Genomic DNA, 18542 nt, shown 5'->3' on the forward strand with positions numbered 1-18542 from the left:
TATGATTGCTTTATTTTCAGCTCTGGGTTAAGCCAATAACAAGACAGGAAACAGTCTGATAAGAAAGATGCTGCACACTTAGAAAATATTGTCAACTTATGCAGTGGCGGTTTTGAGGAGGGGGGGGGGGGGGGGGTAATTTTGCATGTTAGTTTTTCAAATCCAGGAAAATGAATTCAGAATAATTAGTCTGGGTTTCATCAGTCTGCTTTACATTCTGAAATACAGGTTACTTTAATGGTTGTTATTGGACCAATTTCAGGGACGTGACAGGCCTAGAGTTTTGTTTCTGTTTTTCCATTTTGTTATGAAAATTTTCAGATTATGCTTTAAAAGGTCAAGCCCAGTACTCCCAAAGAATATCAAAGAGATATATTAAATAAAAAGGTTCAATTCACCAAGTTACATATATTAAGACAGATATCAACAGGCCCCCAGTCATCCAATCACGTTTACACAGAAATTCACGCCCTCATTCTAACCCCCACATCAGTTGACGTGGAGAGTTGCATGATACGTGACTTTTTGTGTTTAGATTTTTTTTTTTCTTTTGTAAAGCACGCCTGGGTATTTTTTCTTCTGTTCTTTCATTTTGCTTCCCATTTATTTTAGCCCCTTTTGAGGTTCGTTTTTAATTTTGGTATCTTCATCTACCAGTTATCAAAAGTGAAACATTCCTGTCGTTTCGCCTCATCTTGTGCCGCATGAATTTTTGGTGGTTGAAAATATATATTTTTTTTCCCTCTTCATTTTCTTTACGTATTCGTGCCATAGGCTTTTACTGAAACATTTCCATTTTTGATTAACAAAGCAAAGCAAAAGGCAACAAAATCTTTTCTTGCCATCAACCCTTTTTTGGCCTAATGTGGGCAGCCCTATTCCGTCTCAAGAAAGTTGTGTGTGAAAGAATGATTTTTTTCCCCCCTCCTCCCCCCTCCTTTCCTACCCCTCTGTCTGAGCCGTTCTGCATATAATGTCTTTTTTTAATGCAGATGGCATAAAAAGAATTTTATTGCCACAAAGTATATCTGTTTTTCTATTTTATTTGTCGATCTTAAACAGTCATTTGTGGCATGCGATAATTATAGCTTCTTACTAACTAAAACTAACCTCGTAGTGACTTCCATCCTCCAATGCATGCATTTTGATTGGCGCCATTCTGTGTGTTAAAACCATAGCTCTGCATTCAGGCTAACCCAGCCAGTTGTGTTCTGTTTAGTTCAAGTTCAACATCATTTAGCGCAGCAGTAGTAGCAGCTGCTGCTGCATTCTCTCTCCTCAGCAATGTCTGTCTGTATGTTCGTCTGTCAGTGTCTTGAGGTGTTGTCACGTGATTCTGTTCTCTGTTCGTAAAATTGTTGGATTTTCCCTTGCCCCTGATGGAATTCCATAAGAAGGCTAATACTGATCAAAAATCATATTGATTGGTGAATGCTAATCATTTTGTGCATAAAATCTGCGCTGACACACTGATCTACTACTTAATCCTCTTATACTATGACATACATTTGCACATCATGCAGTAGCTGTAAATATTTCACCAGCATGTGGAAGTGTGGCCACATAGTGTGTAAAAAGAGTAGTTCGGTGTATATATATATTGTATGTATGTCTATATATCTATATCTACATATAAACATTTCAGTAGACTACATCTTTAGCTTGAAACCCAGTACAGGAAGAATCTGTTATATTTTTGAGATTGTTGTATATAAAATTGTATATAATACTAGACTTAAGGTTTTCCCCAAGGTTTAGTTATTAGGATAACTTTTACAAAATTGTCTTAGTTAGGTGTGTGAATGGCTGCAATTATTTTAGGGCAAGTGTGTCATGAATTTGCTTATGAATTTCTTTTTTCTCCAGGATTCACTAGCAACTAATTCAACATATATCGTCATTCAAATAATGATTTATGTTTGCACATGTTTAAACTCAGCCAGTTCATAGATTCTCATATAGTCTCTATGACCTGTGTTTATATGATGAGAAAAATACAGCCAGTCTGTCAAAGCGCTGCACATGGTAGTGCCAGATTTATTCTTCTGTTAAGCATAAATTTGCTTTCATGTGGGAGGGATTAAGGAGAGGGGTGTCACCTTTGATATGTGTTGAAATATGGAGCGGTAAAAAGTCAGCCTGACTATATGTGTATATATATGTGCGCTCTGGGTTTTCACTGCAGCCACCCATAATGAAAGCATCAGTGAAATGGGACCCCCAGGCCTGTGAGCAACACATGTGAAAATTGCTTTGAGCGTCTAGATATGGATATTTGTTTTGATTGCAACTAGATATGACATATTATGAAGCAAGTTTTTTTATTGAAAACATGTAACATCTAATGTGCGTGTAAGTTCCTCGCCAGCATATATGTCTTGCCTGCATGTTTTGTTTTGGAACTAGAGGATAGAATGGGAAGAATATATTCATTCTAAATACATTGCTGGGGAAGATTTATTTTATTTGCTACATTAATTCTGTATGTTATCCTGGCCTGCCAATTTTTACAACCCAGATGAATAAGAGGAAGGCAGCACCAAGCCAACATGTAGTTTACGTTTCTAAATAGAAAAGATTTGATGCAGTTGGCTTGCTGATATGAAATCCCATATTTATTGATATGAAATGAAGGATTAAAGGGATGGATTAACAGACGGTCTTGTCCTGGCAGGAGAGTGTTGTTTTGAGCACTGGTTTCATGGCTGTCACATCTCAGCAGGATCACTGTCTCTTCAGAACAAGCCTTAAATCAGTTAAAGGTTATTTAGCTGACACATGTCTAGTTTGGTAAGAGGTGATTGTTATCCCCCACACCCACCCCCCATTCGCTGCCAGTTGTAAGGTCTTTATCAAAGGAATATCATCGTATTTGAACAAATTGCTGGCCAGAATGGGATTCTCCATGACTGAAAATGAACATAAATTCTCTGCCTACCCAGGCACACATATACTAGATGCTTTATTAAAAAATAATCACTTCAACAAAGCCAAACCACGAGAGGTTGTGACAACTCTGCCACTCGCTCTCTCGATGGCTAGCGCTGACTAATCAAGGCCAGACCAATGTGATTAAGCCAACAAGCACATATTCCTCTGGCCTCCAAACTCTCACTGTTATTGTGGTCACACTTGACTTTGAAGTGCTCTCTGACATTACTCTTAGCAGTTGCTGTGATGAACAGAGACATATGTATAAATAATAAATATGAATTTGTTCCAGTCGTTTACACTATTCCTCTGGTTCTCACGGTGGACGAGCAGCTCGAGAGCAAAGAGAAACTGGCTACAAGACCGCAATGAATTCATACACTGCTTCAGAGCCTGATGGACAATCCACATAGATCCTACTGGATTCAGCCTGAAAGAATACACCGGTTTTTTTTTAGACCCCATCTGAGATTCATTCATTTTCTCAGCCCAAGTACCTTGGCATTTGCTGACAGCTGAAATTCCACAGGATTTTCTTTATGAGATCATGTATTTAAATCTTGGCACGTCATGGAAAATTAATTTTAGATTTGAGGTTTCAGCACACGGGGGAAGGATGCTGTATAGATTTATTAAGTATCATTGAAATCATTGAAGTGTCATGAAAAAATGTTATATGTTAGTTACACAAAGGCCTACAACCATGTTTGCAGGCTCTCTTTTTATTCAAATGGTTCAATGATTCAGATTCAAAGGGACCCACACATGACAACCTGTTTCTTTTATGTTTTGTTTAGTTTTTTCCCAGCACGTAAAATCTGAAAGACATAACTTCCTTGGGATTAGTCAAGTTTTCCTTTGAAGGGATCGCTTCTCTTTGGCATCTACAGGAAGCAGGCTGACAGTCACTTTGGTTTACACAGAGGCCAATTGATTATGGCATTAAGTACTTGATCAAGTATGGTGGGAATTCTTCAGGTGTTAACAGGCTGTTTCTTTTACAAATAATAATAGTGGAGGTTCAATAAAACTGGCAGAGTTTTAAACATGTCATACGTTTCACAAGATTCTTGATTTTTGCACATTTTTGTTTGGTATGTTCATACAGTACATTTGCTTTATTTTTAGTTTCTTTTAAAGAAGGAGTTTAATTGGCTGAATAACCTTGTAATGTGACATTCCTTCACTCGCCCCTTTTGTTGAAAACGTATTTTTTCTTTGTCAGTGATATCAGTACTAATTGGTGTGATCAGCATGCCCCAGCATGCCATGAACAACCTTTTCAAGGGGAGTGTGGGCTGAAATTTTACCCAATCTGTTATTAAAGTTAATTCTTTGATTCTGGTGAAAGTAAGGTCCTGTTGTATGAAAACCTCTTAAACTCAGGTCAGGCACAATGGAGCATACTGCTTAACCTAAAAATAAGTATGTTTTTACGTTTAATGTTAAAGGCATGCTAAATAATTTGGTGCGGTAGTGCCTCACAAGCCTTTTAACACCTTGTAACTAGGAGTGCAGGAAAGCAATACTGACACCATCCATTGTGCTAGGTTTATTTGCTAATGATTCACACTGAATCTCCTTAAAACTGTGCATTGCATTCTGTTGAAACCTAGGTGAAAAATAGTTTTTGCTCCTTAATGAGAGCAGAAACTCGCTATCCGCGTGCTTGCCTTAGTGCAGACAGTAATGAGCTCAACATAAAATGCAAAGCTGAGATTTAGGGTCCTGTTTAGACAGCGTAAGCACAGCTTTCAGACACAGATGCAAGGTGCAAAAGCACCGTTACCAAACAGGTGTGTCAGAATCAATTTTGATGTTTAAAAGGTGCTAGCGCATGCATTTGTCTGGCAAAAGGTCTTTAATGAGTAGAAGGTGTACCTGCACTGGCCAATCGTGATCTCTGCCACACCTTTAAAGGACTGTTTGCATTAGTGTCCGGTGCATCATTATCTACCTGCTCAAAGCGAAGTAGCACAGAACTGGAATACTGTTTTGTGTCATAGCAGGAATATGTGAGTTGCTTATTTCAATTATGAAAAATCATTTAAATATGTGAAGGTAGAACAAAGTTAACCTACTTGAAAGGAAGCAATCTCCTCAAAGATATAAGATATAGCATTTTAAAGAATAATTGTAAAGAATAAGTATCCACTTCCATATCTATATATTTCCCCAGAACTCAATGGCTGTGTCCCCATATATAGAGAACATCAATCATACATACTGTTACACTGTGATCTGCCTATCTGCTGTGAGTATCATAATTGCAGGCCTACATTGATGTGATTAACTAATCTCTGAGCAGTGAGTTATTAATTAACCAATGACACAGGAAAGGTTAGATTGTTCAAGTTTTAGATGTGCTCTATTTGAAATCATTTTACTGATGTTTTCTGTATAAAAGTTGCAGATTAAGCAAATAAAATTAAAAAGAGCTGTAGAGAAAATACAGAAAAATAAAGAAGATAATATAAGATAATGATAAGAAACACTTTATTAATCCCAAGGGAAATTTGACTGTAACAACAGCACAGTCCAGCACAAATCAAACACAACAACAGAATAAAATAAAATAAAATAAATAGAAAGGTTGCATCTGTCAGAAAATAGTTGTTGTATATTGTGCAATGATTATGTGTGAAGTGGAACTGCATAGGGCATCAAGCGTCAGTCTAACCCCATGTTGCGGCAGAGAGGGGAGGAGCTGTAAAGTGTGTTGGCCGCCAGCAGAAACGACCTTCTGTGTCTCTCGGTGGAACATTTGGGGGAGATCAGCCTGCCACTGAAGGTGCTCTTCAGCTTAACAAGCTCATCATGGACGGGATGGGAGGTGTTGTTTAGAATGCTCACCAGCTTGTTAAGCATCCTCCTCTCCGCCATCGCCCCTAGTAAGTCCAGCTCAATTCCACCTCCTATGACAGAGCTGGCTTTCCTAACAATCTTGTTCAGTCTGTTAGCATCCCCAGCTTTCAGACCACATCCCCAGCACCCCACTGCGTAGAAAATGGCACTGGATACCACTGACTGATATAACATCTGCAGCATCTTGTTGCAGACGTTGAAGGATTGTAGTGTCCGCAGGAAGTAGAGCCAACTCTGGCCCTTCTTGTAAAGGGCTCCTGTGATCTTAGTTCATTCCAGCCGGAATCATCTAGGTGCACTCCAAGGTATTTGTAGGAATGGACTACCTTGACATCTTTTCCATGGATGGAGACAGGGGTCAGAGTAGGCTTATTCCTGCGGAAGTCCATGACCAACTGCTTCATCTTGCTGACGTTTAGCTGTAGATGGTTCAGGCTGCACCACTCCACAAAGTTGTGTACCAGTCCTCTGTATTCTGCCTTTTGTTGATACAACCCACAATGGCGAAGTCATCAGAGAACTTCTGAAGGTGGCATGACTCCGAGTTGTACTTGAAGTCGGAGGTGTACAGGGTGAACAGGAAGGGAGAGAGGATGGTCCCCTGTGTTGCTCAACACTGTCTCTGACAAACTGCTCCCTAATCTCACCTGCTGTGGTCTGTTGGTCAGGTAGTCCGTTATTCAGGTCACAAGCGGAGCGTCCAACTGCATGCACTTGAGCTAGTCTCCCAGCAATAAAGGCTGTGTGGTGTTGAAAGCACTGGAGAAGTCAAAGAACATGACTTTCACAGTGGCCCCAGCCTCATCAAGATGAGAGTAGGCTCGGTGAAGCAGGTATATGATGGCATCCTCCACTCCAATGCATTCCTGGTAAGCAAACTGCAGGGGTTCCAATGCTGGTCTGACCAGGGGTCTAAGGTGGGAGGAGACCAGCCTCTCCAGGGTTTTCATCACGTGTGATGTTAACGCCACATGCCTGTAGTCATTTAAGACCATGGGACGCCCCTTCTTGGGCACAGGGAACAGGCATGATGTTTTCCAAAGTGTGGGAACCCTTCCAAGTCTCAGGCTCAGATTGAAGATGTCTTGGAAGACTCCACAGAGTTGTTCAGCACAACCCTTAAGCACCTCCGTCCTCACACCATCGGGCCCTGCAGCTTTGCCTGAGTGGAGACTTTCCAGTTGCCTTTTCACCTGGTCAGTTGTGATGGTTGGGGGGAGTGGCAAGCAGGGAGGGGCAGTTCCAGATACAGGGACCTGAGAAGGGCTGGATGGGGGCTGTATGGTGATTTGGGAGGTGTGAATGGTCAAGGGGCTGGGGGGTGGGTGGACAAGGGCTGCAGTGTCAAACCTATTGAAAAACAGGTTTAACTCATTGGCCCTGGCCACGCTGTCATCTCTCATGCGGCTACTGGTCTGATTGTAGCCGGTGATTCTCCTCATGCCGTTCCACACTTCCCTTGTGTTGTTCTGTTGCAGCCTGTACTCCATCTTCCTCCTATAGGCGTCCTTGCCCACCTTGATCTTAATACTCAGTGTTTTCTGGACCCTCTTAATCTCCTCCTTGTCCCCAGCTCTGAATGCCCTCTTTTTGTCATTAAGGAGGGCCTTTATGTCTCTAGTAATCCAGGGTTTGTTATTCGGGAAACACTGCACTGTGCAGGTGGGGTCAGAACATCCCAGTCCGTAGCCTCGAAACCGCCCCTCAAAGCCTCAATTACATCATTCAAACATCTCCTGAATGTCTTGGTGGTTGCAGGTTGCTGCTGGACTAGAGGCTTACACTGGGGTGAAAGGTAGACCAGGTTGTGATCCCATCTGCCAAGTGGGGGAGGACTGTGGAGCTGTATGCGTCATTAATGTTGGCATACAGTAAATCCAGAGTTTTATTGTCTCTGGTTGGACAGTCAACAAACTGGGTGAAGTTTGTCATGGTGGAGGAGAGAGTTACGTGGTTGAAGTCCCCAGATATTGCGATGAAAACGCTGGGGTGCTGTGACTGGAGCTCCACTGTGACCGAGTGGTTGACGTCACACTCTGTGGTCGCATCAGCCGATGGCAGAAAATAAACAGCAATCATTATGGCATGTGAGAATTCCTTTGGCAAATAATAGGGACGTAGGCTCACCGCTAAAAGTTCAATGTCCGGCCTGCAGACTCTATCCTTGACAGTAATATGCCCTGGATTACACCATCTGTTGTTAATGAGAACGGCAAGCCCCCCTCCTTTCTTCTTACCGCTCTTCCTTCGGTCTCTGTCTGCCTGTATTTTCTTGAAGCCAGTGACGGTGGAGTTGTAGTCCTGGATATCTTCGGAAGATGGTAATTATAATGTAATGGTTTTATACCTAACACCATTATAGACTAGAGGTCATATCAATGTGTGGATGAATCCCATACTTATTCCATAAGTCTTTATGTTTTTTCCAAAATGCACCCCCTATCAGGTGCTCTGATATTAATTACAAGCCACACAGTTTGTCTCAGGTTAAAATGCCAAAACGTTTGCCTGGCAGACTTTTAAGATCATTTAAATGCTACTGCCCCTTGCATTTGTGTAAGCCCACACCCCAAAACAAATGACAGAAGGACTGATGCAAACAACCGGAGGAGACAAGGAAAAAGTGGAAAATAACTTCAGTGCACTTTTTGCCTTTGTGGCATCCCGAACTACAGATATTCCCCTAGTGCTGCTTTGGTTATTGCAGTTTCTTTTTGCATTCTCTAAACAGGCACCATAAAGTTGCAGTCATTGAACCAACCATCTATTTTTAGAGTGCACTCTAGAGTAATTGTAGAGCAGTCTGTCCTTTAATGTTTTCCAAAAATACACTTTCTCTAATTCACTTTAAAAAAATCTATGACAATTATTATCAACCACGACACATACACTATATGGACAAAAGTATTCGGATGCCTGACCATTACACCAACAGGGACTGTAATGACATTGTATTCAAATACATGTACTTTAATATGGAGTTGGTCCCCCTTTTGCAGCTATAACAGCTTCCACTCTTCTTGGAAGGCTTTCCACAAGATTTTGGAGTGTTTCTGTGGGAATTTGTGCCCATTCATTCTGTGGAGCATTTCTGAGGTCAGGCACTGATGTTGGACGAGAAGGCCTGGCTTGCAATCTCCATTCCAGTTCATCCCAAAGGTGCTCGATGGGGTTGAGGTCAGGGCTCTGTGCGAGCCAGTCAAGTTCTTCTACACCGAACTCATCAAGCCATGTCTTTATGGAATAGAAAAGGGCCTTCCCCAAACTGTTGCCACAAAGTTGGAAGCATATCATTGTCCAAAATGTCTTGGTATGCTGAAGCATTAAGATTGCCCTTCACCGGAGATAAGGGGCCTTGCCCAAACCCTGAAAAACAGGTGTGGCCAAATACTTTCGTCCATATAATGTATCTGGCAGGGGCTGTTTCCACATAAGACCAGATTCAAATGAGCATATTTATTCTACAGTTACTCCTTTCTCTAAAAATCACTTAAAATACATACTACTACTTTGCATGTTATTTATATTTTAAGCTTTCATTGGCCTGTTGCTGAATCAAATTAAAAGATAATGTTTTGTGTAAGAACATAATAACAGAGGACTGAATTGCTGCACTTAAAGTAAGGATAATTTACAATGAAGTTAGACCTCTGTCTTGATCATATGGCTTGGCAGTAAAACAAAACCTCCATTTACAAAGGTACATACATGGATGAGGGCATCAGACACACATAGTAAATGTGCGCCAAGATACTGAAAACAAAAGAAATAAATGCATTAAACATCCTAAATATTAGCTCTGTTGGATATGGATATTTCATTTGAAGGTACTACTATTATAATTTAGAAATTATTTTCCAGGCAGGATTGTGTAGCTCATAGCCAGGTGACTGCTTGCCCTGGTATTAATCTGAAAACAATTGCAATGACTTAAGACATTAAAGTATGTACTATTTGTACAATATGAAATGATGGTCACATGAAAGAGAGTGCTTAGATGAAAGTCCCTGTGCACAATTCATTGTTAAAAATTGAATTGCAGTAATGTTCTTTTGAAATTAACAACATTAGCCAAGCTCATTTTGTCCTCAGCAATGTTGATTAAACAGAGGGTAGACAAAGAGAGCCAAGACAGAGAGCAATTTCCAAGATTAAAGGACCTTCCTCTTCCTCTTCCTTTTCAAGCTCCCATTCACCTCTGTGCTGGTCCAGTTTACCAAACGCATGCAGGTGGTTGATCCATGTTGAAAAATCAGATGAGCTGCCAGTCAGTCTAGGAGGAAATGATTACCACACGTCACACACCATGGTCAGGCACTGACATACTGTTTCAAGGATGTCAATTCATCACACTGCGTGTGCATTGATGGTTAAAAGCATCAATCCTCTTTGTTAACTAGCAACAGATTCCCCCGAAAGCCTGACATTATACCATGAGGATCCAGTAAGTGTTGGCCTGTATTATACTCCATGTATTGTAGGGCAGATGATCTAATGAGCTCCCCACAGAAGAAATTAGCAGATACTAGTCATATCTGCACGCATTCAAGCCATATTCACAAACATACATATGCTATTATTTATCACTAAAGAAGAAGAAATTCTGAATTAAAAACATTTTGTTCACTACTCCTCCTGATAAGAAAAGTTTTATTCATGCTGTGTCCAAAGGCCTTCTCCAATTTCAAAGTAGGCCAACCAAGAACAATTCTATTTTGCCAATGAATAGCTTCTGTTGTTATCCATAATAGGCCAGAAATATATTTGCATGTAAAAACACAAACTAATTCCAGCATTTGGAAGACATGAAAAAGCATGCTGGGTTTTAACTGTCTGATTTTTTACGAGAATATTCACATTGTGAATAAATGTAATGAAACTTCTAATAGTTTGTAAAACACACATTCTGTAATGATGTGACCACATATAACACCTAAGATATCTGCAAGAAATATAGTCTGTATATTAGTCCATATTGTATAACCTTATATAAGACATAGCTATAATGTATTTTCTCAAACAGAACATTGACATTTATGCTTTTCTGATCACCTAATCAAGCTTGATATTGATACTCAGATCCACAACAGCCCCACTATCACCACATGACCACAGTGTGTGCTACAACTACTTAGTCTGGTCAGATTTCTGTTGTTTAATATGCGATATCCTGGTGAACACATTGTTGCAGATGAATGCTGAGTTTATCTAATGAGGATGTGGGTTTGCACATAAAGCTGCTTTTCACTCATGTCAAAACTGGAACGAGCTCTAACAGCGCAAGGGATCCTGGCTAGGCTATAGATTGATTTATTAAAGGTTTACTCCTGTTCGGAGGTATTTCTTCAGAGTCAATCTTTATATTCTTTACAATCTTTGCAATTTTTTCATTGCCACACCTCTGATACTTAATCGTTGTCGTGCTCTATTGGCCCACCCCATATTAAAGCCAACATTAAGCTTTGGTCTTTTTACAAATCGCTCATATTCTGCTGTTTTAATTCAGCCATAATTTTCCTTCTGAAATACCTCATGTGAGGCCTGTTTGATTTTCCTCACATCTTTTTGTAGTCGATATCGTTAGCCTGTGGAGAATCACAGTATAGTATAGGCTAGGTGCTCATATTTACACTGAACTTTGTGTCTTACCCTATGAAAAAAAACTGTATGACCTTGGTAATTCATCATTCAAGTCTCTGTCCCTGTACTTTCACACTCAAAATCTCCATACATATGGCCATATTGCTGTTGCTAAATAATGGCACAGTGCAGACATGACTTTCAAATGGCATACTGAGATTCAGCAGAGATCATACCCTCGACAGAACCACGTTTCAGATAAATGTCTTAGGACATCCCAACATGGAGTAAACCAGCGGGCTTGTCCCGGGCTTGAATAGGGTGGCATTTTCTAAAGCCCTTTTACCGCAGTGTCCTTCAGATCACAGAAGCAGTTCACATCTAGAAAGCCAGACACCTTGCCAAGAGTGAAATATGTCAAATCTTTCATTGCTTTTTCAATGCCTTTGTTGGTGTCTGTTATTACATGATAAAGCCAGCAGTATTCGTCTTTTATATGCTGTTAAAACATTTTATACTACCTGCCAAATGTATATGTCCTTTAGCCCTGTTCGAGCCAGGGGTTGGCAAAGCACTTTCACAAGGCTTTAAAAAGGGGTCTTTTCCTCACAGTCCTCAAACTGAAAAAAACTGCTTCTAAAATGTTTCTCATAGTTCCAGTTGCACAGTTTTATTGTAAATTATTTATTAATGGTAGTACTATAATTAGCACAAATATTATTGTTATTTTTATTAGGAATATATGTCTGTCTTAATTTGAGAAATCCTCTTTGAATTAAGTGTGACACATGTGAACACAACAATGCCATCTAATGGACATGTAATGCCTGGAGACAAAACCTCATCCAGCAAGTTAGGATTCTTCATAGAGTTCAACAATATCAAAGCCATTTGCAAGACACCTCAAGAACATGATGTATCAGTGTTTTATTGACTTCCAGCATTAAATCATTGTGCCCTCTTGTGGAATTCCTCAAAATACTCTGTTTAGGTGTTTAACCAAGGACTGTAGGTCCTGTGTTGATGTGAACGGACTAGACATTATCCTAATAGTCCCAAACAATATACCAGTAACATAAAGAACAGTAGCATATACAAAGCTTGGCAGATAATTTGACCCAAAGAACAAAATGGACTCAAGTGAATAACCCAGTAAATGAAAATGTTCGTATTTGCTGATTGATGACAATGTATCAAGTCTCAGCAGAGTGTGTCAGAAATTGGCATTTCACTTACATTTGTTTGCAATACCAGATGGTGGCCAAGCCACAAGAACCTACAGCCCTTGGTTGAACTACTCCTCTGACCTTTAACCTTTCTCAACCTGCTAACCTCCTCCTTACCCTAGCTTGCTGTACTGTTCTACTTTCCCTAAATGCAACTTACTTTAAGCATGCATTAACATCTTGGAGTAAAAAATAACCCATTTTCAGCCAATTTCTTCTCTCTCTGACGTACATCCAGACTGCACGCCTGTTACATGTTTTAAAACTACTAATAACAGATATATTTGTCATTGGAACACATGAAAGAGGTGACAGTTGAATACCAACTGTCCCTCTTGACTGTGTGTCAGTTTTAGTGTGTGCATCTGGTTGTTCATCTATGATAGTGTGTGAAAATTGAAATTGCTTTGTTCTTTCTTCCCTTTGGAATCTTTTTTTATAGTTTATATACATATATATATATATATTTAAATCTATATATATAATTTTTGTTGGTATTATTTTTAATTGCTGATCTGTTTGGTTTTGTTCAAAATTGATGTCTAAAAAGCTGAAAATTAGATGTGAAGTTTTAATCATCACTAGTATGATTTTGATAAATATATATTTCTCTTTTTTTTTGGAACCACTTCAGCGAATGTTCTGTGGGCTGTAATAAACAGCAGAAAAAATTATCTTGCATGAAAAATGTAGAAAGCGTGAGAGGGTAAGCTCAAAATGAAATCCAAAATTCTGTGAAGGCCTCCTTCCTCCATTCATAATAAAGGGAAAAATTGGCCCACATCACTGTCGGTGAAGGGGTTCCAGATCTGTCTTTTTAGCTTGATATTTTTTCTTTTATTTTCTAATTTTGAAAGTTATTTTTGATAAATAATTGAATTTAATGAATGGTTGAACTGCATGGCGAAGAAGTTGCAGTTTAGGGTTTGTGAGATTGTCAGTGTTAGAGTTATGTTCTTTTTTGTAGATGGGCATGTATATGCTCATTGTTTGTATATCCCCATCCCTTCCTTACAGCCAAAAGCTCTAATGCCGCCCGACCGCTTCGTACTGCCTTTACATGGACATGGCAACTGACTTACACATTCACCCCCATCATTGTCATTTCCTATGTAGTATGTTCATAGGTCCAGTCCTCCTCACATCCCTCCTCTCCTCTTTAGCAATGTTAAAATATGTACAGCCATCCATTCATTCAAAACAAAAGAATAAATAAAACTAAGCAAAAACTTTAAATTATTAGAATGTAGATATTTATTGAAAAGAGCAAATCTATCAATGCAAAAGTTATAGATGTACAGTTTTTTGTAATATCTGAGTTATTTATCAAAGAAAAAAAACAAAACAGAATAATGGTGAAGTTTATTTTTCATGTTATGTGGTGTGGATGTATGTGTTGTTGCCTCCCTGTACCATCTTGTCAAAAAATATATTAAACAAGAAATACAATTGCTAAAGTAAATTTTACAAAAATATAACTATACTTGTCCAAGAGCATTCTTACACAACTTTCTTTTGTAAATTTTTTTTTCTTCATGCCAAAATCATGCGGGCAATTTGTTGATGTAAGTTGACGAAAATTATGTGGTATGCTTTCTTCCTTCGATACTTTTTTGTAGGCTGTTATGATTTTCAGAGCTGAATTATATTTTTGAATTTATGCTTTTTTGTTCTTTTTTAGATGTACTAAGCCCTTTTTTAATAGATCTAGCTGTGCCTTTAGTTTGTGAATGTCTAACGTAGTGTTTGCTGTAACTTGTGAGTACTAAATAATGTTTTAACTCTATGTCTGCATTGATATTTTTCTTTTTATGATTTGAACTTTGCATCATTGTTTAACGCTCTCTATATGCAAGCCTTTGCAGTATATGAGCAGCCGCTATGGCTGAGGATGTGGGCCGTTTCAATGACCAACTGAATGTTCCTTTTTACTCAAGGAACTATAATAGCGGAATGATGACTCACATATACATATATGCACATATATACAAACACAAACAAAAAGGCTTACATTTTTGGTGTTGGATACTGTGCATGCACTCTGTCACCAGCCTCTAAAATTAGCTGTCGTCTCTCAAACAAGAGCAACTTAAGACTTCCGTTGTTAGCTGGAAGGATTTGCAATTCAAATGATTTACACAACTCCCAAAGAGTCTTTAATCAGTACACGAGCCCTTTATTGCTGTTCTGTTGTTTTCCTACGCTTTTAATGAGTTACTTTGTTTGAATAAAGGAAAAATGTTGCTAGAAAAGAATGATTTAGTAAGTTGAGAATTATTCCATGCATCATCGTGTATGTAGAGAGGGCGAGATGCAGTATTATGTATAAGCTTGCAATCAGTATCTGTGTCCATGTATTTAGACAAACACACAGAGAAATATATTGCACACAGAGGTACACTCTCAATATGTGAACATTCAGCTGTCATTGAACTGTTTGGTGACCTTGCCTTTTTGGTAGCTGTACAAAGCCAGTCAAAAGGCATGAGGCTCAGGCCTGTGGGGGTGCCAGATTATCTCACAATGAAAAGTTGGGATGTTGGAGCACTAGTTCTGTTATCATTAATCCCCCCAGACTCAACACAACCTTAGGCACAAAACATTCGTTCTTCCCATTTAGACACATAGACATTGTTTTAATGGGGCAGTCAAGGCTCTATGCCTGTCTTTACTACTTGTGCCAAACCCCTTTAGGATATATTACAGAGCTCCATATAGATAATATGTAGACACAGGCGGCTGACCACCAGCTGACTAGTTTTAAGCCCTGCCTTGAAACAGACTCTCATTATTTTTGGAACCTGTAGACCATAGACTCTCACTATGGCCAAACCTGTAGGCTCTGCTAGTAAAAGAATGGTTTGGTCATTTGTAATTAGTTGGCCCAACAAACATTAAATTTATGCCCCATGTCTGGCTCACCCTTGCATATCCCTTGAAGCCTTTTGATGCAATGTAACAGTTTTTTTTGTTTTGTTCTTGCTATTATTTATTTCCGTTTTGGTATTGTTTGATTCTGGTATTATTGATATGGTATTGGTACGTAGTTTTGATTTCTACTAATTAATTTATATTCATTTAATTTTATTGTGCTGTCAGTAAAGTCTTTGCTGTGTTCTAACATATGTTTTTTATCTCTTTTCAATTTTAGGAGATGAATTAGTAATCCCTGTACTAATAGAGGATCCCTTAGAAATTCCTCCTGTAGCTACTCGTGCACCCTTCATTACCCTCCCCCCAACCTTTCGTCCCCTCCTTACCATTATTGAGACCACCAAAGAGTCCCTGTCCATGGCCACTGAGGCGGGGTTACCTTGCTTGTCGGACCAAGGCAGCGATGATTGTGATGATGATGGCTTGGTGATATCTGGGTATGGCTCAGGGGAAGCGTTCGACTCTAACCTGCCCCCTACTGATGATGAAGATTTTTACACCACCTTCTCCTTGGTAACAGATAAGACCTTGTCTACGTCGGCCTTTGAAGGTGGCTACAAAGCTCACGCGCCTAAGTGGGAATCCAAGGACTTTAGACCTAACAAAGCCTCCGAATCTGGTAGGACTACTACCACATCTTTGTCCCCTGAGCTGAGTCGCTCCACAACTTCCTCCACGCCCGAAACAGTACCCAAACTGCCTGCAGGCAAAATGAATAACCGAGAGCTAAAACCCCAGCCAGACATAGTCTTGCTTCCATTGCCCACTTCCTATGAGGTAGACAGCACAAAGCTGAAGAGCCCACTAATAACCTCCCCCATGTTCCGTAATGTACCCACAGCAAACCCCACGGAGCCGGGCATCAAGCGGGTTCCGGGGGCCGCAGAGGTGGTCCGTGAATCTAGCAGCACCACTGGAATGGTCGTCGGAATAGTTGCTGCGGCTGCTTTGTGCATCCTTATTCTGCTGTATGCTATGTATAAGTACAGAAACAGGGACGAGGGATCGTACCAAGTGGACGAGACAAGAAATTACATAACCAACTCAGCACAGACGAATGGTGCAGTGGTAAAGGACAAACAGCAAAGTTCAAAAAGCAGCAACAAGAAACAGAAAAACAAGGACAAGGAATACTATGTGTAAAATAACATGTCAACAAAAAGAGATGGAAAGAAGTACATTGTGAAACAATTACCATAACGGGAGCTGCAATGAATGAAGAAAAAAAAAGAACTGAAACAAGCATTGCGCTGAGTCAGTGAACTATGAAATGTACTGTAATATAAAGCACACTTACTATTGTAAGCATACCGAGAAGGCTAATAGCAACATTAGTGACCTTATTCTTCTATCTGGTCGGAGACGTTATCAGTGTAGAATATTTCACAGCTACATCATTATCCTAAGTGACTTTTAGAGGTCTGTGATCCTTGGCGTAAACCTTGTTTTTTGTAACCCTGTAAAGAAAAGATCATAATTTTTGGCCATTTCAAGCATGTGTGCGACATGTAGTGCCGGCATCTTTACAAGAGTGGGTCAGAAAAAAGGATCATTGTAAAAGTCAAAGAAAAAAGGACTCTTGCCATAAAAAAATGACAAATTTGTATTGTTTCTACATTATAAAGTGTGGTGTCTTATAATTTTTTTTGCTCCGTGCAAAAAAAAAAAAAAATGTATTAAATGAAAAAAATGTGAGAAAAATGGTTTAAACAGATCTCCGACGATCTTGCAGCACTGTTAACTGAGCTCAGCCTAATTATTTTAATCCTGTAACCGACAATGATGCTGAGAAGTTCAGAAGTGGAGAGAGGTCGGTTTTTCTCGTCTCGGTAAAGCATCTGATTGTAATGCATGCCATCCCAATGCCACTGTATACGGCGTTCAAACTCGTTTGAACAGATCTACCAGGCCAAACAGTTCATCATCAAAGCAACCCTTTTAATCTAAAGTTGACAACAAAGAAAAAAAATCCCAGATATATGTTTTATTTTCAACCAGTGCTGGTTATATACTTTGCAGCCTTCTGTGTGTTGGTCCATTTCTTCCCTTTCAATTTTTTATCAAGCTGCTGTGACAGAAATGATCTCTTAATGTCTAACAGAGGACTCCTACAGTACTATAACACTGTTAAGGATGTTTAAACAGAAATAAATCTAATGTGAAAAGTGTGAACTTTATCTGTTGTCACAGTCAACTGTGTCAAACAACAAATTTGTTTACATATTTTATTACATTATAGCTGTTGTACTTTGTAGGTAGATATTGTACATAACATTTAAGTTGTAATTTTTTTAGTAATTTTATTGTACAGACTGACCATTTGGTTTATCAGTGTATTTCATGAAGAAAATCAAAACTGTTATCCGAAATGAAGAAAGACTTTGGAGCAACAAAAATATACACATATTTTGTAAAGAGAGGAGAAAAAAATATTGTTAGGTTAGAGATCTAATCTTTCTCGCTGATGTTTCTAAGTCGCATGAATATTTGACTACTGGAAGTTGTCAATCAAATACAAAATGCCCTTCTTAATTGTATCAAGGCTTCCTTGTTATCAATTATTTAATGTTATTTTTATTTCAAAAAGAATATACAAATAATAATAAAGACAGAGAATAATGGATGCTGAAGCTCAGTTCAGACAACCTACTGAAATAGTGTGATTTTTACCTCCACGTCTGCTGTCACGATTGCTGTTACAGACAGCAGTTACGGTCTTCTGAAATGTCTGTCCGCTGCTCTCATTTCTATTGTTTTTATTTAAAATAATTGTTTATATACATTTGTGGTTTACACTGCTCAACCTTACTTTTTATTATTACCATTTTGATCAACATGTGCACATTGTAAGTGGGCTTTCAATTTTTTTGTTTAATCATGGTAATTTTTTTAACTAAATGTACATGATCATCAATCAAATTTTTTTTGTTACTGCCTTTACATTACTGCATTCATCATTTTGCTTTTAACTCGAGGACATGCTTAGCAATAAATGTTGTTCCCAAA

The 18542-nt window shown here is 39.0% G+C and overlaps 1 protein-coding gene across 18 annotated transcripts in view; it reads left to right on the forward strand.

Moving 5' to 3' along the window:
- Positions 1 to 18312, forward strand: part of nrxn3a (neurexin 3a) — a 333072-nt gene extending 314760 nt beyond the window's left edge. For 6 of the 18 annotated variants that reach the window (XM_036541921.1, XM_036541920.1, XM_036541924.1 and 3 more), the window contains one exon: positions 15754 to 18306. In XM_036541921.1, coding sequence (XP_036397814.1) covers positions 15754 to 16679 — 926 coding nt within the window. In that variant the 3' untranslated portion in view covers positions 16680 to 18306. Of the gene's footprint in view, positions 1 to 13619; positions 14168 to 15753 lie in introns of all 18 variants that reach the window. The other 12 variants (XM_036541927.1, XM_036541929.1, XM_036541930.1 and 9 more) reach the window with 4 other exon arrangements.
- Positions 18313 to 18542: the final 230 nt, after the last annotated feature.

This window comes from Megalops cyprinoides, chromosome 12 (assembly GCF_013368585.1).
Source record: "Megalops cyprinoides isolate fMegCyp1 chromosome 12, fMegCyp1.pri, whole genome shotgun sequence".
Lineage (NCBI taxonomy): Eukaryota > Metazoa > Chordata > Actinopteri > Elopiformes > Megalopidae > Megalops > Megalops cyprinoides.